The sequence below is a fragment of the Oryctolagus cuniculus genome, chromosome 9, assembly GCF_051225735.1.
Source record: "Oryctolagus cuniculus isolate XC-2025 breed Fujian yellow rabbit chromosome 9, ASM5122573v1, whole genome shotgun sequence".
Lineage (NCBI taxonomy): Eukaryota > Metazoa > Chordata > Mammalia > Lagomorpha > Leporidae > Oryctolagus > Oryctolagus cuniculus.
In genome coordinates this window covers 11,706,351-11,731,273 of record NC_142875.1, presented here as the reverse complement: position 1 = coordinate 11,731,273, position 24,923 = coordinate 11,706,351, and the positions used below count along the sequence as shown (strand labels likewise).

At 44.8% G+C, this 24,923-nt stretch overlaps 1 protein-coding gene across 3 annotated transcripts in view; it reads right to left on the bottom strand.

Moving 5' to 3' along the window:
* Window positions 1-16,954: 16,954 nt before the first annotated feature.
* NALCN (sodium leak channel, non-selective) overlaps window positions 16,955-24,923 on the bottom strand; it is a 368,383-nt gene continuing 360,414 nt past the window's right edge. For all 3 annotated transcript variants that reach the window (XM_089303460.1, XM_051849987.3, XM_089303461.1), the window contains 4 exons: window positions 24,119-24,269; window positions 22,387-22,536; window positions 20,578-20,695; window positions 16,955-18,604 (listed from right to left, as the gene is read on the bottom strand). In XM_089303460.1, coding sequence (XP_089159586.1) covers window positions 18,411-18,604; window positions 20,578-20,695; window positions 22,387-22,536; window positions 24,119-24,269 — 613 coding nt within the window. In that variant the 3' untranslated portion in view covers window positions 16,955-18,410. The remainder of the gene's footprint in view (window positions 18,605-20,577; window positions 20,696-22,386; window positions 22,537-24,118; window positions 24,270-24,923) is intronic.

The window sequence follows — 24,923 nt, the reverse complement described above, 5'->3', positions numbered from 1 at the left end:
TAAGAAAGGAGGTTTATTTAGTTCGCAGTTTTGGAGGTTCAAAGTCCAAACAGCATAGCACAGGTTCTGGTTAAGGGTTCCCATTGACTGTGTCTCCTCATGGCCTGTGGCAATGACAAGACCATGTGCAGGAGAATTGATTATGTTTTGAACCAGGAAAAAAAGAGAGAGCTGGATGAGGTGAAGTTCAGGATTTTATAACAACTTGCTCTTGCAAAAATTTATTCCAGGCAACACGTATGACCTTCTGAGAGCAGTAGCCCTACTAGGCCCACCTCTTCAAGGTTTATACCATCTCCCAGCACTGGCACCTTGGGAACCAAGGCTACCAAATATAAACCCTTGGGGAACATTCAAACCAAATACAAATCTTAGCTTATAGGGAGCTTCTTGTATTTTTGAGGGGGGAGGTAATTCCATCATGCTTTCGCATGATAGGTCTTGAATGAGAGCCAAGATTAGATGGGATGGAAGATACAACCAATTAGTAACCATCGCATGGTGCACATGACATTTAATGGACAAGTTAAATGGGGGCAAGGGAAAAGTTCAATAACAGGAATGGTAAGAAGTGATTCCAATTATGCAAGGGAGAAGGAAGAATCAAAGGTGATGTGGAAGTTTCTAGCACCTGCTGAAGTAAGCATGAGATATTGACTCTTTCCTATCAGAGGAAGAGATAATATGGGGTACCCATCTCTGCTCAGTTGCCTGGACCAAGAGAACTGATGCTCAACTGATTTGGATAGGAATTTGTGTAGGCTACAAACATACTAATATACTTCTATGATAAATACCTTCAACCACCAGACCCTTCCCATTAGAGCCCCTCTCTCACCTGCCACCACCATAATCTCCTCTGTATCCCTTCATCTACTGGCCACTTCCTAACAGATAATGGTGACTCCATCGCTGTGGAGTGTTATTGGACAGTGAGCATGCTATAACCATGCTAAATATAACCCATACTTCGAAGCAACCATGGCATTGTGGGGATGTTCCCTCTCAAAGTCTGCTGGAGTGGCAGTAGAAAGAACAACACAAAAGAGAAGTGGTGTCTTAGAAGGGTGTGGAGGTGATTCGTTGGTGGGGGTTGCTATGATGAAGTACATCATAGACACTGGTTGCCTTGAGCAACAGAAATTTATTTCCTCACAGTGCTGGGGGCTGGAAGCCTGAGTTCCAGCAGATTGGACAGATTGGGCAGATGTTGGCGGATTGGTTTCCTCCTGGAGCCTTTCTCCTTGGCTGATAGATGCCATCTTTTCCCTGTGTCCTCACATGGTCTTTCCTCTCTGTATGTCCATGTCCTAATCCTCTCTTCTCATAAGGGCATCATAATGTTGGATTGGCGCCCAACCCCATGGCCTCATTCAAATGCATTAGTTCTTCGAAGATCCTGCTTCCAAATAAAGTCACATTGGAGGTACTGGGGAGTTAGGACTTCAGTGTAGGAATTTTGTGGTCCTAGGAGTATAAGTCAACCCCATAACATGATGCAAAAGTCCAGAGTATAAATACAAACGTGTTGGCAGAAACAGATTCAAAGCTACAACACAATCTCAAAGCATCAGGAAAGGTGAGAGAAAAGAAAGTGATGGGCATGAAGGAGGTGGATAGAGGGAGTTCAGAGACGAAGTACCTTGTGGAGGGGTTTGACAGACCTTAAATGGTTTCCTTGATTGTACAGGGAACGTGAAACGATTGAGGAGCCAGGCGAGACAGCACTGGATTTTATAAGGGAAAGTTACCTTTAGGACTGGCTGTTGGAAATGTCCAGGGTGGTGTTGGTCAGGGTTTGGGTTGAGAAGGGAGATTGACCCTAAGGGCCAGGAGAGAGGTTATCCACACTCAGTGGTTGCTGGGTTCCACCCTGAAGCCCAGCAGCTTGCGAATCCTCCCCTGGGGAAGTAGACCATTCCTGCCCTGCCCCAAAGGCGCTCAGCAGCTGCTGTAAACATGATGTTTACTGAGGCTCCCTGCTCTGTCAGTCAGCATCACCCTGAGATAACAAGTTGGGCTTCCTGTGAGTCATCCACAGGCAGCCCACTCAGGGATGCTGCTTCAAGGGTTGCAGCTCAGAAAGAGTAATTAATTGTCTCCTCGTATTGCAGGCTCCGGGAGTGCAAGCCCTCCCACTTGCCCTCAGTGATGCTGGTTAGGGACGTTGTATGCATTCCCTTTTAATGCAGCAATGTCTTGTTTGACAAGCATCTAGATCACCCTTACCAATCCCTGTTTCCTGGAGCAGGAGAGAAAAATCAAGAGATCAAAGCATTGATGCAGCAGTCCTGTAGAAAAATGGCAAAGGTTAGGATGTGCAATATTTAGATCCATAATTTGCCTAAGAAAGATAATTGGGACATGAAGTTTCCTTGCTGGGAAAGTCAGCAGTCTTCCTGGTTTTGTCTGGTTGTGTAGTCTGGTGAATGCTCATGGCTTCAGTACCTTCAAGGCATTTATAATTCATTAAAAAATGGAAGATTCTGTGTATCAACTGCCTGATTTAATGAGATAAGTCAAAAAGGGGGGAAAGAGCAGGGAGTTTCATGCAGTAATTGGTTGTCACATTTTCCACATTGCCTTTCTAAACCATTCCTTTGAAAAGAGTTTGTTTCTCAGATTATATAAATGCCCACAGCAGTAAGTGCTATCTAGGATAAAGACATCTAATGAGTCTCAGCGGTACCCAGGAGGTCAGAGGAAGGCAGCAGCCACTGTGTCTTCCCCATTGTTGCTGGGAGACAAAGTCTTGTTTCCAGAGCTGTAGAGGAGACAGGAGTTCCCCATGGTGGACCTCAAGTTGTAAGGTCATGGACTAGGACAGGGGGAGTTGTAACTGGAATTTTTAAGTATTAGATTTTCCAGAGATTGCACTCAACCAAGAGGTCTGGAAGGGGGCTTTGCATTTCTTTTCTTTTTGCCAGGGAAGGGGGTGGTCTTTGCATTTCTAACATGCTCGCAGGACAAGCTGTGTGGTTGGGCCAGCAACTTCCAGATTACTCTCATCCTGGGCTGTAGAGGAGACTCCATGTGAAAAAGACAGATGCCACTGCTCTACCAGACAGCAATTAAATTGAAGTAAAACACAGGCTTCTGAGTATTTTAGAAGTTCCCCAAGTAGAGTCCAGGGTTAAGATTCACCGTGGGGGCAGGAGTGCCAGGGCTTTCTGGTTGTGATTTCCAGAGCAGCAGCAGCAATATTATCTGGGAACTGGCCTGAAATATGGAATCTGGGGTAAGTATTTAGCCTAGTGGATAAATGGAGTGCTTGGGTTCAGTACTAGGTTCTGGCACCTGACTCCAGCTTTCCACCAATGCAGGTCCTTAGAGGCAGCAGTGGTGGCTCAACTAAGTGCGTCCCTATCACCCACATGAAGACCTGGATTGAGATCCTGGCTCCAGGCTTCACCCTGGCCCAGCCTTAGCTATAGCAGCCAGTTTGGAAGGGAACAAGTGGATGGGAGCATGCAATATACAAAAAATAATTTAAAAAAATTAGAAAGAAATGCATTATCTCCTGCTCTACCTCGACCTTCTGAATCAGAATCCCCATTGCACCCAGAGCCCCAGGTGATTCAAGACCACCATATGGTTGGAGAAATGGAGCCCTAAAGGAAGGGATGGGATGAATTTTAGAAATTCCTCTCTTCTCTCTTCACTCCACATACTGGGTGGACTACTTTACTTACTTACCTGAAAGTTGCCTGCCTAAGTATTTTACTGTTGCCTTAACAAACTTATGTAAAAATAGTACTGAAAGTAACACCCCACCTGTTATCCCACAGTTCTGTAGATTGGAGTCAGAGCAAGCCATTGGACTTTATGCTCAGGGTCTCCCAGACTGCACTGAGGTGTTTGGATAGGCTGGGCTCCCACCTGGAGCTCCAGGGAAACGTTCACTTGGAAGTTCTTTTGGGTTGTCGGCAGAATCCAGCCCCTTGCACTTGAGGGATGGAGGCGCCAATTTTCCCATGGGAGGTCAGTCAGGAGTTGCTCTCCTCGTCTACAGACTGAGTTCCCTTTTACATGGTCCCCCTCACCTTCAAGGTGCAGCCATGTGTCGAATCATTCTCAAACTTCCAATCTGATTTCCCCATCTGCTACCAAACTCGGGAAAATCTCTTGCTTTTAGAGAGCTCACATGATTAGGTTAGACACAGCCCCATCATCTTCATTTTTACTAATTCCAAATCAAACTGCAAAATCCCCTTTGCTCTGGTGTGATAGCCCCCCCACCCCCATATTCCCCGATTCTCCATATTCCCAGGGATTAGGACTGAAGGTCTTGGGGGCAGAGAGGGCATTTAAAAATTCTGTCCACCTTGTCACCCCAAACCACACAGCTTGCAAATCAGTCTTACAACCAGATTTGGAATCTAGGTTTGTGGGCCCCAAAAGCTCATATTAACACATTTTCACTAACTTTTCTCTTAGAGGTAAAAACAAATGTGTTACAGAGAAATGTTATGACTTTATAGTTGTCAGAAATCTTTCACATTGCTGCATTATTTGGCTTCATCAAAAACTCTTGTGAGGGACTGTTATTCCTTTTTGATGACTAATGAGAGGATTGAGAATGTTGATTTGTTCAAGATCCTCTAGAGAAAAGATAGCAAATTCAAGATTGAAGAATAGTCTCCTGATTCCAAATCCCATACTCTTCCCCTCACATCACCACTGTTCCCTAAGGTCTTGTTGAGATCGGTCTCCTTATCTAACTGGGAAATGAATGTAGCAGGACAGAATAAAGGATGAAGCAGAGTAGTTAAAAATGTGATGCAAATGTTTGGATGTTACCATGGGCCCTGTATAGAAAATGGGTCCACCTGTTACATGAGCTGAAAGAAGACTTCTGCTCAAATGCAAAGAAATGCCCCACTCAGCTTTCGAAAATTATTGCTCATATAGAAGACAGTCCTGAATTTTTCAATATAATTTAGAAAATAAGCGATTCATAAAGCACATCATTTTTACAGAATTACAAGCTGATCATGTAATTATTTTTGAGAGATAACAGGAAGTATTGGCAGACAGTAGATGCATTTTAGTTTGTACGAAGGGAGTTAATGCACCCCATAAGGAAAGCTTAAGAGATCCTAGAAATATCCTACTGTTCTGGAGACTGTCTTCTGACTCATTCCCTTTCTGTTTTTTAATGCAAAGAAACCAATGTACCCTGATGAAACGTACCTAATATAAGAAGTTAAGATTATTGTAGAGTTCAGGATGACAGTGTGGGTTAGGGTTTTTTATGGCATGGCCAACTAGGAAGCTAACCTATGGAGTTTCTCTCACCTGAGTCCCATGATGATTTAATCATTTTCCTTTCCATGTGGGGCAAAAGTGAGAAAATATCTAGTGAGACACTCCCTATACAGCCAGTTCAGAAGTGATTTTATGCTTAAAAAGCGTTTTGATCAAGTGAAAACAGCCATAAATGCAATAATATTTTGGGCTTATTTCCTTGTCATCATTATAGATGTAAAGAGTTCTAATATAGTCTGGGATACAGTTTGTGATGTAAACTCTCTCTCTCTCTCTCTCTCTGTATATATATATATATATAGAGAGAGAGAGAGAGAGAGACACACACACACATATATATATATATTTATATAGCCTTGGTCAGGTCAATTTTATTAAAAGTCTTTTATTAAAGGTCTTCAGCTCTTAGAAGATCAATGAATTCAAGTGAAAGGTTAACCTCCAGGGTTGTTGGTTGATGAAAAACAATCAAAGTGATATGGAGAAACCCATTATTCCCTTCTCCAACTCCTGACATTGCTCTTTTCAGTTGATTTGAAGAGATGTGGAAGGATAAGCACGCAGTTTTCACATGTGGGACACTTATTACATCCACGGAGCCAGAGGTTTCTCCCTTTGTTTTTTATAAGGTGGGTTATTTTAATAGTAAACATTAGTAACAAACATCAACATTCACTCTGCCATTTATAGTGTAGTCTTTCCTTGGAGAACATTTCTAGAATGCTTAACAGAGTGCACTATATCTCTGTCATTTCTGTAGTCTCACAGGCAGAAAGACAGGCAAATGTTAGGGAAGAACAGGAGGAGGAAGCCATTGTGTGCACTTTATATTGATTAGACAATAAGGGTTGATGATCCCTAATACAAGAACTAGAAATATGAAGCATTCTGAGTACTGATCTGATACCACAAGTGGAAATTTCCACAGACCTCATGGGACAGGTCACAGTCAACATGCATGCTGAAGAGTTGTATGGCGTTATCTTTAGGCTGTGTGTATAAGGTATTTATGAAACATACATGAATTTTGTTTTTTGACTTGGGTTCCATCCCCAAGTTATCTCATTGTATGTATTAAGATATTCCAAAATCTGAAAACAGCTCAAACTCAAGATGATTCTGACCGATTGGAAGCAACTGGTATCTTATTTTTTTCAATCATAAATTTGATGGGAAATACATTGTAAAAACAATGTGGATGTGGATGTGGAAGGAGAAGGGACCCAGAGTGATTGGTTGTCTATCACAGTTGGTGATGCTATTTCATGATTGAGAATGAATTGATCCACTCTTACTAGTGGGCAGCTAAGATAATCAAGATGTAGCTTCCTCCATCTATAATAATGGTAGATCGATTTTCTAGATTTGATGATTTAGGACAGGCCATCGATATCTCAATCACAATCATTTAAACAAAGACAAAAATGGATAGTCTCTCTACAGTGTTTCTTTTTTTTTTTTTATCTTTTATTTAATGAATATAAATTTCCAAAGTACGACTCATGGGTTACAATGGCTTCCCCCCCCCCATACCGTCCCTCCCACCCACAACCCTCCCCTTTCCCACTCCCTCTCCCCTTCCACTCACATCAAGATTCATTCTCGACTATCCTAATATACAGAAGATCAGCTTAGTATACCTTAAGCATCTACAGTGTTTCTACAATTGCTTCTGGAGGTTGAAGATTGGTGTTCAAGACTATTGGAAAACCATTCCCTGCAGTCACTCATGAAGTCAAAGACAATAACTGTCACATTTATTTAGGCTTTATTCATAGTAGGAAGAAGAATTAACAAGGTGACAGCATTCTTTCCAAATCTGAGCTTGATGTCTTATTTTTGGAAGGTCCATAGCAGCTCTAATCTTATAAATCAGAAAACAACAACAAGAAACAAAAAACAGGCTCAGGGAGCCAGCAGCTAGTCAATACCAAAGCCCACTGCCTCTTGCTAGTTTAGCTTTCATTTTTCCAACTACAGGTTTTTAGGTTTCACTTTATATTGAGTCAGCTGTGTGAGGGGAGCAAAAAAATCTTCAAATTGCATTATATATCATTCACTTCCTTTTCATATAGATTTGCTCCCGCTCTCCCTTCCAGCAACATTGATTTTCTTCCTTGGGTTTCTGAAAAAGCTTTGTTTTGCCGGCATCTTTATGTGGATTGCTGACCAAAGCATCATTCACACTTCTCCCGTGGCCTTGCCCTCGGTGCACCTGCTGGGAGTTGCTCCTCTGTTCCTTCCTCCGAATGACAGCAGCCAGAATTCTGGCATGATCTGTGGAAGCCTTTGAAGGAAGAATGACTTAAGAACGCTGATTTCTGAGGATGTGAGGCCCTTCGTGGGTGCCTACTTCATTTGTCACAGAGCCTGGTGGTACCTTCTGAGAGCATCTACACTGAGGTGCAAGCAGCTAAGTTGTTCTTGGGACTGATGAAGTACTTTTCTGTGGCTGCATTACACCCACAGATTAACTCTTTCACTAACTGTATGAACTGGGAAATAGGTTCAGCATCTTCATAGAGCGCCCCCTGGACACTGCTTCACACACAGACAACAGGTGGCCTCTGGGTGTGAAGTTTGGAGATGTTATGAAGATAACACCAGCCAGGGTGTGAAGTTTGGAGATGTTATGACGATAACACCAGCCAGGGTGAGCTCATGAAACCAACGTGCATAAAAGTCCAGCAGCCACAATCAGAGATGAAGACAGCTGACTTCATCAATATGGATTTACTGGCTATAAAAGATGTGCACAAACACAAGCTCCTTTGAGCCTCACCATCTTCTTTAGAGGCAGGTAGGGCAGGTACCATTACTAATCTCATTGTGCAGAAAGAGGAGCCCCAAGGGGTCCAACAATGCTCAATCTGACCTGAGCCTTGCATTCATGGAAAACAGCTTTGGTCAAGAATTCCCTCTAAATTTCTGTGTTCTGAGAAATGGCTAACTACTGAATACAGCCCTTCTTCTATGACTTGAAGAAACTTCACAGGTGACCCCATGCTTACCTAGGTCTGAGTTAGATATGGATCCTTCAAATGCCTGTTCTTTGCCACATGAATGGTTTGTGGAACTTCTCTGTATGCACACACCAACCTGCATGCTTGCCTTGTTTCAAAGTTTGAAATATCAACCTTTCATCAAGATAGTACAATCCTTTTTTGGAATAGAGTTCCTTCCTTACTGAAGTTGAAAATTGTTTTTGATGTAGCATAGAGCACAGGTTAAGGATCAAAGTGGCCTCCTGTGACTCAGCTGTGGTCACCCACATGGCCTGATGGCCATACTTGCTGGGTAGTCATTGAGTTACGATTTCAACTCAACTCCAGGCTCTGCTCATTCCAAGCTGTGTCTCCAGGCTTGATCTCTGTGTTCTCACAACATTGCATCCTGTTGGTGCCTCTGACTTGAAGCTCTTTGAAAAGAACTGAAGAAAAATCTCATTCCTGCTCAGGGAAGTTTCCCGTGCTTTGCTCATGCTGGAGTTTTAACCCACAGAGAACAAGTCATCTGTGATCAGCAAAAAACAACAACAACAACAAAAAACAGGGAATGATGGAACAGGGATTCAGGACAGGAACATGAGGGATCTTGCCAATGGTTTTCTTCCCGTTTTCAGTGAATGTCAGGGTTATGAGACATTAAAAAAGTTGAGTTTTAAAGAATTCAAAGCATTTCTACTTTTCAGTTTAGAGGCAGCAGCTGAGGACAATTTAAGAGCCAACATGCCGTTTGAAGATGCTGGAGGTGACAGCATGTTCCTGCCCACAAAGGCTCTGAGGTCTAGAGGCGGGGTCAAACATGTGATGTGAGTTGGAGAAGCAAGTGTGAGCATTGTCTGCATGCTAGGGAATGACTGTTTAGTACTTGTGTGGCGGTCTTAGTGACTGTAGCTTGTTGGCTTACTCGATGCATTTTTCTTTTGTGCATCATCAACTGTAGTGGAAGGACTTCAAGTATGAATTTTTATTCTTGGTTCTACACCACTTTCTTTTTTTATTTTTATTTTTTTTTTTAATTTTTTGACAGGCAGAGTGGACAGTGAGAGAGAGAGACAGAGAGAAAGGTCTTCCTTTGACGTTGGTTCACCCTCCAATGGCCGCTGCGGCTGGCGCGCTGCGGCCGGCGCACCGTGCTGATCCAATGGCAGGAGCCAGGTACTTATCCTGGTCTCCCATGGGGTGCAGGGCCAAAGCACTTGGGCCATCCTCCACTGCACTCCCGGGCCACAGCAGAGAGCTGGCCTGGAAGAGGGGCAACCGGGACAGAATCCGGCGCCCAGACCGGGACTAGAACCCGGAATGCCGGCGCCGCAAGGCGGAGGATTAGCCTAGTGAGCCGCAGTGCTGGCTCTACACCACTTTCTAATAGGACAGAATATGAGCTTGGCAGACAGTGTCTGTAGCTCGTGAATTTGTGTGTGGGGCTCTGGGTCACTGCGCATCATACACTCTCAAGTTTGCTCTGGAAAAACCATCTCAATGGACCACCTGTAACACGACCTGTTTTTGTGGTTGGGTTTCCTGCAATCCAATATATTCTGAAAGATGCGATCAATAAGCAGATGGCTCCAGCCCATACACATGCCAAGAAATGAGGCATCTAATTAACAGTTAGACAAGAGTGTGAGGCAATTGCAGAAGGGGAGTGGAGACCCTGCCTGTGCTGGGAGACCCCTGGATAGGAGATTCAGTCCCAGTGGTGTGATGTGTCATTGCACAGTGGTGATAGGAAGCGAGAACACAGCCAGGACCTCAAGGCTGTGCTCATTAGGGCTTTGCAAAATTCCCAATTATCTTTTGACCGGCCCTGAGAAAGGCCCCTTTTCATTGCACCCAAAAGAGAGTCAATGGATAAGAAAGAACACCCAATTTGACATCCAGCATAGGTTTGGCTCTGAAGCGAAGTTGGCAGAACACAGAAGTAAGGCATCTTTTTAGCCAGAGAGTGTGAGAGGACCCAGAATCATCTGGCACATGGAAGCAAAGGCAGGCTTTTGGGACAGGCAGTCTGGTCCCTGATCAGAGATCAGCAAGAGATGGTTTTTGAGACAAGGCCAGCATGGCCCTTGCAATGAATCCCTAAGGGATATTTCCATTAACCTGCAAGTCCCACCAATGGAGCCCAGAGCCTGAGGACTCCTTCCCTCATCCATGTCTCTTGACCCAAGGTGAACATAAAGAATCCTTGTGCTCTTTTGTGCATGGGAAATCCTACCCCAGAGTGTCCTCTGGTGTCAGACAATAGAACTAAGCTCAGGGTGACAGCTTTCCCTGTGGTACGTGAAATACATGATCACCTGTTACAAGCTTGAAGTCTCAAAGTTGAACACTTTGTTGTGCTTCTGATGTTTCCTTGAGTTGGACCTATTTGATGTTTCTAACATGAAATGTACAGTGAAAGAGAAGACAGTGCCTCAAGTCTGTGTACTCTGTGATGACTTTCCTAACGGTCCTGAGCCAGTGAGACAGAAGCAGTCCAAAGGGTGCCTTGCAAGAAGTCCCTGAAGTGCATTCACACTGCCTTGTGCATTAGGATTAGCACTTTGACAGCAAAGGAGCATATGGAAGAGAAGGCAGTGCCACTGTACCTTTTCCCAAACTGCTTTCCTTTCTTCCTTGGAGAGATAAGATGCAAGAAGTTGGGGGAATAAAATCAGCTCCCTGCTCCTGGCTTCTTTCCTGGGGAAAACAGGATTGGCTGGGTTCCATGGCAGATGAGTGACCATAGCTAAGTCACTAGCCAGTGACTACAGGTAGTGAAGTGGTAGTCACTGTGTGGTTGATGCTATGCATCACCTTGGCCAGGCCATGGTACCCTGTTGTTTGGCCTGATACTAATCTTGAAGTTATTGTGAAGGTGTTTGTTGGATAGGATTAATTTCAACCAGTTGGCATTGGGTGGACGTCACCCTCCATAATGTGTGGGCCTCATCCTATCAGCCATCAGCTGATGGGACTTCTAGAAGAAAGAATCCTGCCTCAAGGCTGTAACAAAAAAAACTCTGACTACAGATTTGGTCTTAAGACCACATCAACTCAGGCCAGAATTTCCTGCCTGCCAGCTTGCCTTACAGATTCCAAACGGGTCACTGAACTCACAATGGCATGTGCTAATTCTTTGAAATGAAGTGTGTGTGTGTGTGTGTGTGTGTGCAGTTTTCTGGAGAACCCGGCTAATCTGCACTCCCTGGCCAGACCCTTTGGCTAAACTCTATGATAGCTACCTGCAGGCAGGAAGGAGCATAATCTGTTTTCAGAAATGGAGAGTTAGAGAGTCTTACTTATCCTTTCTCCCACCTCCCTTCCCCTATCCTCATCCTTAATCTTTCCAACCTACTCTTATATTACTGGAGTGTTACTTCCTCCTATCCTCTTACATCTCTGTAGTCAAAATAACAGAGCATCGAGAATATGTAGGTAATTCAAACCAAAAAGCCTCCTTTGTTTGACGAAATTTATGACTACAACTTTTTTCTTGAGATCATGGCTAAAAAAGAGGATACTGGGTACTCATTTTCTGCTATTCCTGGCAGTCCTTGGTCGGGTTGCTAATTTACTATTTTGGATGGGTTTGACAAGCTGAGAATGTAAAAGTATGCTCTTTTAATATGCATTTATTTGCACAAAACTCACAGGCATTAGCCCATTTCTATATCCACAGATGGGTTTGATCTCATTTAAATGCTAAACACCTCAGTGGCTGGTCAGGCATTAGGAATGCTACCAGTAAAATGGGTCAATACATGTGTCTCCAATTAGGGTTATTTGGGGGTCACCATCCACATCACAGAGGAAATGGAGTGACAAATGCCAATTTGAGCATTGTAAGTTAGTTGATTCTGTAACCAAGATTTAAAAATGGACATTAACCTGTGACAAAGAATGAGAAACAACTTTAACTCTGCCTCGAAACAAACCATCCATGGTTTAATCCATGGGTGGAGCTGTCAGCCCTCTAGAGTTCAGATGGAATTTAGATATTTACTAGCACACTGCAGGGGGATTTTCAGTTGAACAGCACTGAAGCAAAATAATAAACTACCATTGCAGGAGTCTTTTCAGCTGATAGACTATGATATAGCATTTAAATCAGGTAAACTAATCCAGGATAAAATGCAGGGAGACATGAAAGTGTAATCATATTTGAAGGCTAGTGTTGGCCTTGTTTTGTTATTTTTAAAATTTTTTTGGAACGTTAGCTTTTGGGATTAGAAGAGTATATTTAAAATTTTTTTATTTAGAAATTGTGATAAAGTACACATAACAAGAAGTTCCCCACATTAGCTGCTTTAAGTGTGTAGGTCAATCGTATTAATCATATTTATATTGTTTTGCAAACATCTCCAGCACTTATTCATTTTATAAACTGAATCTCTATACCCATTTAACAGCTTCCCCTAGCCCCTGGCAACCACCATTTTACCTTCTATTTCTGTGAATTTTACTGTTCTTCACACTTCATTAATGAGATCACATCATATTTGTCTTTTTCTGAGTGGCTTACTTTGCTTGGTGTAGTGCCTCCAAGTGTCATCCACATTGTAGTGTGTGTGTCAGAATTTGCTTCCTTTTGAAGACTGAATACTATTGCATTGGTACCTAGACCTTATTGTGTCTGTCCATTCATCCATGGGTGGACATTTGGGCTGCTTCCACCTCTTGGCCTTTATGAATAATTCTGTCATATACAAGGGCATACAAATCTCCGTTTGAGATCCTGCTTTCAATTCTTGTGGATGTGTAAGAGAGGTGGGTCATATGTTAATTCTATCTTTAATATTTTTAAGAACTACCATGCTACTTTCCACTGTGACTGTGCCATTATATTCTCACCAACATGAGCAAGGAACAAGGGTTCTACTTTGTTCGCATCCTCAATAATATTATTTATTTCCTTCTTCTTGTTTTGTTTTTGGTTAGGAGCGTCCTAAAGAATGTGAGGCTATGGTGCTACTTTTTAATGGGGACAATTCTTGTCTAGTAGAGGTAGCAATGTGGAAGCCATGTACCTAATAGTAACGTATGAGCTGAGCTGATTGGGGGAATGAGTTTCCGGCTGTGAGTTTCTAGGCTGCCCATGAGGACTTCAGATGTCAACATTCAGTGGCTATCTCTTGCCACGAATTGACATAGAAACATGGCCTCTTTGCTCTGTGAACACAGATCTTGTGTGATTTTGGGCATGTGGCAAAGGAGGAAAGTCAGAGTTGTGCATCTTGACTACCTAACATAGCAGGCTCAGGCTCACCTTCTCCACCCTCTGAAAGAACATTCTTGCCAGGGAGATCTGCCAGGGACCCTGTTATGTGCTGGACTGTGTCCTCCCTCAAATCTATAGGTTGTAGTCCTAACACATAGTACCAAAGAATGTGATTATATTTGGAGATAGGTGCTTTAAACAGGTAACGAAGATAAAATAAGGTAATATGGGTGGTCCCTAACCTAGTATAACTGGTGTCTGCAGGAGGAAATCTCTGAAGCAGGAAGAGCAGTAGAGGCTGTGTTGGAGACAGGAGGAGTGGATGTGGTAGCAGTTTTCATGATAGGTGAGACGGACCAGGAAGGACCGGGACTGCAGGTGGCAGTCTCGGTGTTACAGGGGAGGCCTATCACTTCTCTGAGTCAGTGGGAAATGTTCATCTTGGAGGTGCAAGGGCAGAAGCTGGATTGACAGGAAGCTGGAGGGAGGTGAGGTGGCCCATTGCCAGCTGTGACGCTCGTGCTGGTATCATGGGGAGTGAGTTCTGAGGAAACTTCTAGCATGGGCAAAGTCTGGGAAAAATGCAGGCTGAGAACCCCCTAACCTGAGTGTGCCTCATGGACTCCCTGGGTTGCTGAGCCTCTGACAGATCTCCAGCCAGGAGAAACGCTGTAGGAGCTGGGACACTCTCTCACCAAAACCCCTTCCAGGGCAGAACTGCTACAGCATTGCACTTGTCATCTGCACTTTGTTTCTCCCATCCCCAAGCCTATAGTTTATTTTGTTTTGAGGTGTGTTCACTGTGAATGACTTGGAAGAATCATAAAGTATATTGAAAGCTGAGGTTTCAGGGCACTTCCTTTGAACAAAGCTATCTCTTTACCCAGATGTTACCCTGTGGGGAAGCTAAGTGCAGGAGGAGAAATGCAAGAAGAGATTGAGAATTCATACCAAGAATTACTTGGACCTACTTTTGGAGTGGTTCCAAAAAGTCATTTTATTAAAAAACAAGAAAATCTCTTGGGGAAATTGGCACCAAAGAAAAGAGCCATCCCCAAATCAAATTGTCATTACAATCTTGGCCTGAGACAATTTTCAAGCATCGTTGCAACTTTAGCAGAGACAACGGAAGCTTACCAACTGTTCAGCTGAGAATTCTGGTAGGGAGCTTAGACAGCCAGTTACTGACTCAGGCTGTGTAGCAAGTCAGTGCAGATCAAGTCCATCCAGTGGATTCTGTGAACATCTCAAGTCAATGAAGTCAACAAGTTCCTCTTTCTACCTTCTTATCAAGCAAGGTGTTGAACTTTGGGCCAGAGAGGGGAAGAGTTAATCTGGGACTTGAGAATCTCCACAGTGCATGATCCTTGATCTCTACTAGTATCTTTCAAATTGGATTCCTTTGTGCATGAGGTTGGATTGGGCCATCTTTGTGGGGGCTGGAGTGTCTGGAACCAGGAGGAAGACCCTGTGTTTCCTAGGGCTATATAACAAAAGGCTCACAAAACACGTGATTAACAACAACAGATTTATTCTCTCACAGTTCTGGAGGCGTGAAGTCTAAAATGAAAATGTTGACAGCTCCAGGCATCCTCTGAGGCGTCTGAGAAGGATCCTTCCTAGCCTCTTGCAGCTTCCAGAAGCCTCAGGCATTCCTTGGCTTGTGGCAACATCACTCCAATCTCAGCCTTCTTTATCACATGACCACCTTCTTGCATGTCTTCACATGGCCAGATCCTCCCTGTGTGCCTCTCTCTTCTTCTCATAAGAGCATCAGTCATATTGGATTAAGGGTCCACCCTGGTCCAGGATGACCTCATCATAACAAATTACCTCTTCAAAGACCCTGTTTCCAAATAAGTTAGCACTTACCAGCAGTTAGTATTTCAGCTTACCTTTTTTCTTTTTTTAAAAAAGATTTATTTATTTATTTGAAAGGCAGAGTTAGAGAGAGGGAAATATGGAGAGGGAGAGAAAAGAGATCTTTGATCCACTGGTTCATTTCCTAAATGGCTGCAATGGCTGGGGTTGGGCCAGGTCAAAGCCAGGAGCCAGGAACTTCAAGTGGGTCTGCCACATGGATGGCAGGGGCCCAAGTACCTGGGCCATCTCCCACTGCTTTCCCAAGTTCATTAGCAGGAGCTGCATCAGAAGTGGAGCAGCTGGACTCAAACCAGTGCCCATACAGGATGCCAGCATTGCAGGCGGAAGCTTAACCGCTGCAGTACAATGCCAGCCTTTCAACTTACATTTTGTGAGGGATGCAATGCAACCCAAAATAGTGGTTAAGAGGAGGCTATGTGGGTGAGGTTCTTATTTTCACTCCAGATTCCATTAGAACTGCCCTGTTTTTGCCTGGTTGAAGTGCTGGGATCCCTGAAGGTCTTGGTTTGAGAAAGAATGCCATGGCTAGATAGGTTATTGAAAATCACCCATCTACAGAAAGCTACTTCCTCAAGAGAAATAGGCACACACACATTCAGCTGGCTTAGAGACTGTTTTCATGCCAGGCTTTACAATGATGGATTTTCTTCTATACTCAGTGTGGGTACAAACAGTCTGGGCACTGGGCTGGAGCCACACTTAGAATACAGTGAATGGCAGCAGCCCGGCCATTCTGTCCCTGCTTGTTCCCATTGAGCCCCCTTGAATGGCAGTGCATGTGTGGTCTGCTCTCTGTGACTCCTCATCAACTATTCCCTCCCCCTCCCCCCCATATGCTTTCTGGTGTCCTTGGAACTGACAGCATCCCTGAATTACAGGCAGTGGGTGGTATGACGACAGGACTAGTATCCGTGTCTGGCTCCCTAAGGACCAGGCAACACTGTGGCCCAACTTTTCCCAACTCTAGAACTGGTTGTTCATGTTCACATATTGCGGGATAAAATCTAAAAGGGGGTGGCACTTTTCTTCTCCAGCCTGATGCCTGCTCTACTTGCTTCGGGAGAAACCATACAGCTGGGTCCCTCCGGAAGTGTTTTTTCACTTCATTGAAAATGTAGGGTGCTGTGGCTTAAACACATGGCTATCCTGCCCCTTGCTCCACTGCAGCATGAACGACAATGATGTTCTGCTGAGCGTGAATTGCTGACGTTTCAGGAAGGGCTCAGTGGTTTTGTGAGAATGAAGCTGTCCTACTCAAGTGTAATGAGCCCCCCAAAATTAAATAAAATAAAAAACCCAAAACTTTGTTTTTATGAGCACTAGTGCAGACGGGTACCCTGGACATGTAAATATCTTTTCTGCTCCATTGTAGCTTGCAAAGCACATGGTGTTCCTTCCGCCTAATCAGCACTGATGTACATGGAACATTCTGGCTCAGGGAACGGAGCAGAAACAAAGACCAGGGACAGAGTTTCTGGCAACTGATTATGGACTGAATATTCAGGAGAAGATCTGCAAAGTGCCAGCTGTCTAGCGCCACCCTCTGTCCCACCATACACTCACAAAAAGGATTGAAAAATGATCTTCAATGTAAATTCTTTTACAAATCCAATCTTTATTTTTTTATATACAAAAAGTAAACTACAAGTGAACAACAACAACAAAAAAATCCTTTCAGCTGCACTGACTTGAACTGTCCATGATCTAGCTCACAGTCAAAATGAATCATACAGACTGACACCACAACATTTTATTTGTGATACAGAGGAATGTGGTGTTTGGCTAACTGAGGAATGTTAAATAAAGAAAAAGAGGCCATAAAGCAACCTAGAGTCCCAGCAGTATGAGATAACCATTCTGGAGATATGCTCTTTAGATTCTTTTTTTAAACAACCAATGGTAATAGTTAAAAGCCCAAACCCACAACTACTCCGTTGACCCAGCACAAAGGGTCTGAAAGTACTTTCAGTCATTTTGCTTTTCTAATTTTCCCAGAGGACACGAACCAATGATGTGTGCAAAAACTACAGTGGAGTTGTGGGAGACCTAATCTGTGAGTTCAGAGAAAGGTTCTGCAGAAACCATTATTCCCCTAGGGGATTCTGGTAGCAAGGGAGTCCTTTGGAATCTAACAGAGTGAGTGTGTGTTGGGAATCTGCGATTTATGGCAAAATGGACATACTTTGAGTAAGAAATGAAGCCTATGACAACTTCACACATGCACTTTTTAAAAAAAAAAGTTGTCTTATTTTTTCTAAACTCAGTAATTAAATGGGTTTTAAAGAAACTCAACATTTTTGCATAACTATGTCTCTCCAGTGACCAACTACAGATTTGTTTGGAATCAATTAGCTCCTTGGACCAGTATCATTTCCTGTTCCCTGTGCGTACTTTTTTTTTTATGCAGGCAACAGTTTCATTAGAGGAACTAAGGACAGAAGTTAACTTGCTCTGATCTCCAAATGATCTTGTACCCATTTTTAAAAATAAAACAAGAAAAGAAATATAATAGTAAAAATTCAGGATCTGTAGTTTGTAAAACTACTATCATTTTAGCATGAGCACAGCGCTGACCTTTTCAGATCAATCATAAATAATAAATTCTCCCAAGAGAAGTATTTCTGGTGGATGGGAAAGAAGGAAACTAAAGCTACAGCTCTTATACCATAAATATCAGCCACTTTGGCTTAGCACTCTGAGGCTGACAATAATGCAGAAGAGCACAGATGAAGGTACACCTTAGTTCACTGACACAGAACACAGTGCGGGGGAATTTCTGAGTGGTCCACATCTACTGTTGATGTGGTTGCTAACATCATCAATACTGCCATCGCCCAACTGTCCTTGAACACATGACAATAGCCCATCATAGCCACAACTTGGACAGACCAATTATTATGACTTCCTATGGCAGGACAAAAGTCACTTAAAAGAAATTCTTGTGCCACATTGGGTTTGAATTATGTATCGATTACAGACTATTCACTGGACGATCAAGAAAAATCCTAAAAAATGGTTTTCACCACTAGACCTGCACCTGCTTTGATTTCCACCTAAATGTCCAGAAGGTCATCTCCACTTTCATCACTCTCCACGGTCAGTTGCCTCGTCCACCACTTCTTCACCTCAGAGCCACAGGAAGCTGCATCCGTCATGGGGTTCATCTTGCACACTACAGATTTCATCGTCGTCCTCCCTCCAAACCGTAAGTTGACTGAAGACACTGAGTGGCTTATTGGTTTTGGTGCTGTGGAATTGACAAGAGTCTTATGAGCAACTTGGTGTTGCTTCAACATAAATCATTCCTGAACAACCATCATATTCCCATCAGTAATGCTTTTGGCTCCCAAGTCCTAGCCATAAATGTTAACCAACAAACATTTCAGGACTTGATTCTTTATTTTCATCATATATTACTTGCTTATTTATTTATTTACTTTGAGAGAGAGAAACATGAAGAGATGAGAATGAGAGAGAGGTCCTATCTTCTGCTGTCCTCCCCAAATATGCCCAATGGCCAGGACTGGCCCATGGTTGAAGCCAGGAGCTCAGTATCCAGGTCTCCTACATAAGTGACAGGGACGCCATCACTTGAGCCATCATCTGCTCCCTCCCAGGGTGCACATTAGCAGGAAGCTGGAATATGCAGAAGAACTGGGACTTGAACTCAGGTACTCTGATGTGGGACACAGGCATTCCTAGCGGCATCTGAATCAAGAGCACAAACACTCACCACCCCCTAATATTGCCTTAAATTATGCACAGGGAGAACCAATAGTACCACTGGCAAAATCTGCCACTTACACCTTTCATTTTGAAGAAAGTACAAAAAGTAGAAAATATTCTGAGTTACCTGCATATAAAATGAGAACGCAAAAATTTTCACTGGACTATGACCTAAGACAAGTGCACTGCATGACACAAGGCACATTGTTAGAGCCCTCTTAAAATGTTCTCTTCTCTTTTCCTCTCAAACTTGATGTGTGCTAGTAGCATGCCCCTTTGACACTGGGGTTCCATAGGCACAACCCACTGGGGCCACTTCTAACAATATCCCTGCATTTATCCATTTAAGCGAATACCAAGGATGGTTCATTATCCCCCAGATGGTCTTTCCTATCTGTCCCTGCAGCATGGTCCATGCCCCTTGTGACCTGACGATGAGGGCTGGACAGCCCACTCTCACACTTTCCAGTTTGTAGCCTGGCTCCAGGTACAGCAGGTGACTGTTCACTCTCTGTTGTCACCAAATGGATCCTCCTGCAGCACAGATTCCAAATGTCCTTTCTGGCTTAGAAATCATTCCTGGCTTGTGGATGCAGTGGAAGGGGCTTAGCTTCTTATTTAAGGATTTTCATGACCTGGCCCCACCAACTACTCAGTCTTGTTTCCTGCCACTCTAGGCTTTGCTTGATCCAGGAAAAAGCTAGGACCTCTCTGATCCTTAAATAACAAATTCCAAGACATGCAACAGGATATTTGCCTCAGGGGTAGCATTAATTATGATCGACTCAACATCTCTAGCCTTGAAATGTAGGCTGCCCTGTCGTGTACTTGTGGGACAAACCTGTTACAGAAAAGTCTGCATCTGTCCTGTCACTTGGGTTGGGCTGAAGGTGGGGCACAGTTAGAGGCGTTGTGAAGCCCTTACTCTACTCTGGCCTTGGTTCTGCACACTTAGGGAGGACACCGGGACACGAACGACATTGCTGAGCTCCATCCTTCAGTGCCCTTAATGGGGTTATCCTGGCTTTCCAAGCTATTGCTCTAGAAAGACATTGTCTTACTGACTCAGTGAAAGGTGCAAAATAATAGCTTTAGGGAGATGAAACGAGAGAACACATGGAATGCACTTAGGTAGTACTTCTGTATTCCAGTCACTATTCTAAGTGCAAGTTGTGCCAGGATGGCGGCCAGTGCAGCTACACACCATCTACTGAGACATGCAGGAGCCTGTGCTGTCTTTGCAAGCTCTGTGGTACATTCTGAATGACCACGTACGTCTTCAACTGTGCTTGTATTTGAGATGCCCTGAATGCACACAGGCGGCCCTTGGCAATCCCCTCTTTTCTCTCTGGATCTTGGCTGTGGTGTCACATTTTCTTAGTAGATGTTGCCTTCTCAACTGTCAGAGCTGAAAGTGAGGGAGAATACATTCGGACATGCACACAGAGAAAGCAGTCTTTGTGCCTCCAGCAGTGCAGCAATGGGTGTACCTACCAGAGGGCAAGCGCCACTGCCCAAACTTCCTCTGGGGTTTCCCAGCATCGGCTGCGTCCTGCCGGCTTCCTCCTCTGTCAGACAGCGTGGGGCTCAGGAGCTGCTGCTGGCTGCTTGTCTGTGAGTGGCAAATAGCAAGCGGTCAAGGCTCTTTCTTAACACTGTTCTCCTCCTCTGCACTGGTCTGGATCTTCCCATAACCAGGAAGGATCAGGACAGCCAACAGGAGGAGCAGCATGGATGCTCAGTGTCCACTCCAGGGAAAAGGGAGAGGAGAACAGGTTCAAGGAGTCAAGGGGACCAATACCCCATGTGGCACACGGCACCAAGCAGACATAGCTTCTAAGTGGCACCTCTCCTTGAGCACTCTGGGTATTCCCCACCCCTCATTCCTTCCATGCCTGAGGACATCTTGTTGTCCTCTCTTATCTGGGCTTGTGCAATGGGGCAGGGATGCTGGCATTGCAGGAAGGGACAGTGGCGGGGACTGGCTGGTTTGGACGCCGTAGCCTGCTGTCCACCTGGAGGTCAGCAGGCACAGCTCTATGATGGACCCAGGGCAGACAAAGCTGATGACACTGTGAGAGCAGAAGCTTCCTGCACAGTTTACCCATTCTCTGGTTCTTCGATCCGCCACCTTTCACTTTCCTACCCAGGGCCTTGGCCTTCGTGTTGCTTCTGTATCCCCTCTTAGTTTTTTTTGATCACCTCTTGGGATCTTTAATCACAGAGAGTTCATCAACAACCCTCACTTTCCCCTGCCTGCCTGGCTCCCTCTGGTTATCTGTCCAGACCTCATTCTGACTCCACACAGGAGCCATCCACCATCCATCCTCAGAGCAGACCAACAGCAGGGCCCCTGTGCCCGCTTCCCCTCCCTGCCATTACTGACAAAGCCCTGCAGCCAGTGGCAGGGGAGTCTCACAGGCAGGGGAGCCAACAAATGAAACCCACCCCAGAATGGGCTTTTTGGGGAAGGGAGATGAGAGTGCCTCTTGGAGCACCCTAGTGGGCCGTGGAGCCCTGAGCTTCAGAATCCTTCCCTGGTCTCTGTGGCTGCCAGGGCCTCAGTACAGCATGCTGGGTGGGCTCCACGTTGTTCCCTCAGCTCATAACTACAGCCCCTGAAGGGGCAGGCCCTCCTGCCAGCTGCCTCTCCCAACACAGGGCTCTCCAGGATTCTGATCGCTCTCTGCATATTTCAAACAGATGTGCAGGTGGAGTTTGGCAATGAAAATATGCTGTGTCTTAGTAAAGGGATGCTCCTGGCACCACTCCCCTGAATCCCATTTGCTCTTCCGATGCTCGAGAAGGAAGGACAAATCCTCAATGACTCTGATGGTTTAAAGAGGTGGAAAACCTATTGAAAACATTTTTTTTTTCTGATTTGATTGCAAATCTCTTTGACTTTCAGAGGGGAAGAAAACACCTAGGAAACAGCTTCACATAAAACACACTCTCCTAAATTGTGTAAAAGACTCAAAGCCAAACCCTAGACCTGATGTTGGGGTGTTTGTTATCCATGATGCTGACTTGTTAGACAATAAAACAGCAGCACTATCGAGTTCCGGACATTCACAAAGTCTGGCTATTCATACCCATCAGTCTCACATAATCACCTCTGCTGAGTCCTGCATGGCAAAGACACAAACAGAACCTGGATGCACATGTTCCCATTGTTTTCTTTTGCACTGAAAACAATTCCTATCAGAACAGGGTCACCTTGTTTGGAACATCCCTGGGAACAGCACTGGGTTTTGTTGTGAAAAAGAGAGCCTCAGAGAATCTGTGGGCAGAGGCCACACCCACCTCAGGCTGCGTGTTAGGGTCCTGGCTGTTGGCGTTGGCATCCTCACTTGGCTGGGTGGTCTCGATGCTGGGAGGGTTCAGGAACCGGCTCAGCTCTTGCTGCTGGCTCTCTCTCAGGCTGTGGATGATGCTACAGGACTGCTGCTGTTTCTATGGAAATAGGATCATCCTTCAGTCACAGGAAGAGTTCAACCTCCCCTTCGCCCCCAGCTCTGCCACTCAAATCACATTTTCTTCTCCTCTCTGCAAAGACCTGCAGGATGGGTGACCTCTCAGGAATTTCCGTGAAAAGTTAGACAGTTGCAGGGGCTGGGCGCTGAGACTGCCTTTCTCTTCCGTTGGCATTTGTGTAACAGTGGGGCTATTGTGCTGATACTAGCCTGTGTTTTCTTGAAAATTAAGAAAGTGGCTGTGCTATTTTTTCCCCTTTTCATGTTAACCTGTGCTTATTAAACCAAGGCAGTTCTCCCAGCCCACACCAGGACTCTTTCTTGCAAGGTTTTTTTTGGTTTTTTTTTTTTTTTTTTTTTTTTTTTTTTTTTTTTTGACAGGCAGAGTGGACAGTGAGAGAGAGAGAGAGAGACAGAGAGAAAGGTCTTCCTTTTGCCATTGGTTCACCCTCCAATGGCCGCACCTGATCCGATGGCAGGAGCCAGGTGCTTCTCCTGGTCTCCCATGGGGTGCAGGGCCCAAGCACTTGGGCCATCCTCCACTGTACTCCCGGGCCACAGCAGAGAGCTGGCCTGGAAGAGGGGCAACCGGGACAGAATCCGGTGCCCCGACCAGGACTAGAACCCGGTGTGCTGGCGCTGCAAGGCAGAGGATTAGCCTAGTGAGCCACGGCACCAGCTGCAAGTTCTAAGAAGCAGAAAGCCTCAAGTGGGCAAGCAAACCTTTGCCCTTGTCTGGGTTGTGGATTCCAGCAGACTGGCCTGTGTTGGCACACACTAAAGCCAGGCTCCTGCACTCTCTCTCTCCATAGATTTGCTTCTTGGAGCCAGCAGTGGCACAGGGGCCCAGACAGCCTTGCTATAGGTGGTTGGGGGGTTTCTTTTCTCTTGGAGCTTTTCTGCCCCCAATAGAAAGATGTGTTTCTACAGTTGATGCTGTTCTGAGAAACAGGATAAAAAAAATCTGCTCTCCCTCAGTATTTAGTGATTCCTTGGATTTTTTTCCCCTTTGTGTGAAGCATAAGTCAAAAGCATTCATAAAAGTAAATAGCGAATAGAAATACTCGCTGGGAATAGTATATGCCAACACAGGATACATGCATTAATTTATGGGCTAGAGGATCTTAGAGTTCAGGAAGCAGCAAATAGATCCTTCAACTCCCAGGAGACAGTGGTCTCTTGTTACAGACCAAGCAACCTCATCACAGTAGGTTGGCAGTTGCAGTGGCAAATGAAGCTGGTTCTGTGAATGCAGTTGCTAGTTGATATGTAAAGATTTTTGGAATTTTGTGCAGTTGAGTTTAATAAATGGAGATCCTAAATATTTCAATAGACTGCTTTTGAGTACCTTTATGTGATATTATAAACAGGTAAATCTACTGAACGTATCATGATCAGAGCTGAAGAGGGCAGGGTGTGAACATCCTCTGGCCACTGCAAAGGGATGACACAGATGTAATTGAAAGTGACATGAGGTCAGTCATGGTAGGATCTCTTCCCACTACCCATGTGGCGCCCTCTCTTGTCCCTCCTTTAAAGAGTTCAAGTTCAAGCGCACTTACAGCTCTGATGCGCTTGAGGCACTTCTTCAGCCACATGCGGATGGTCTGCTTGGCCACCTCTTCCTCTATGGTGTACTCCAGCTGCTCCCGTGCCAGGAGCTCCTCCAACTGCAAACTTTTCCGGATATCAACGGACCGGTATGAAAGCATGCTAGGGGGTACAAAAGCAAGCACAGCTCCCAATCACCTGGGATTTAAATTTGCAGGTGTTTCAAAATTTGGAGAGGAGACAACACTCAACCCAGTGGCTGTAGTGTTTGGAAACTAAGAGCTAAGTGACAAAGGTTTGGTTATGTCACCTCTGGGTCTCCATTTCCTAGCCTGAAAAATGAGCATATTCATGGTACCTACCTTATGAAAGTTAACATATGTGAGGCACTTAAATTAGTAAGTGCCATCTAAGTGTTTAAACAAAAACAGACCAACGCTGGGCCATGATGCACAGTGCCAGCTGCAACAGCATAGACTCTGGAACTTCCTCTGCAGAAGGAAGATAGCTCCCACGCTGAGCTCCGTGTCACACATGCCTCTACCGGATTCCTGTTGCTCCTCTCTGTTCCCGGGCCTTCCTTATGAACTCCAAAGGCTACAAAGCCAGACCTGAAGATTCATTGGTATGTCAGGCCCAAACAGTGTTGAAATGAAGCTAACACTGATGATGTGTTCCGGAGCATGACATTAAGGCCACTCACAGGGCCAATGGGTCCACAGTCAAAGGGGCAACAGAGACCAACTGGCAGCTTGGGGAGCCCTGGCGTAGTCTCAGGGTCCCAGGCTCTCACTCACTCAGCCCCCTGTCTGACTT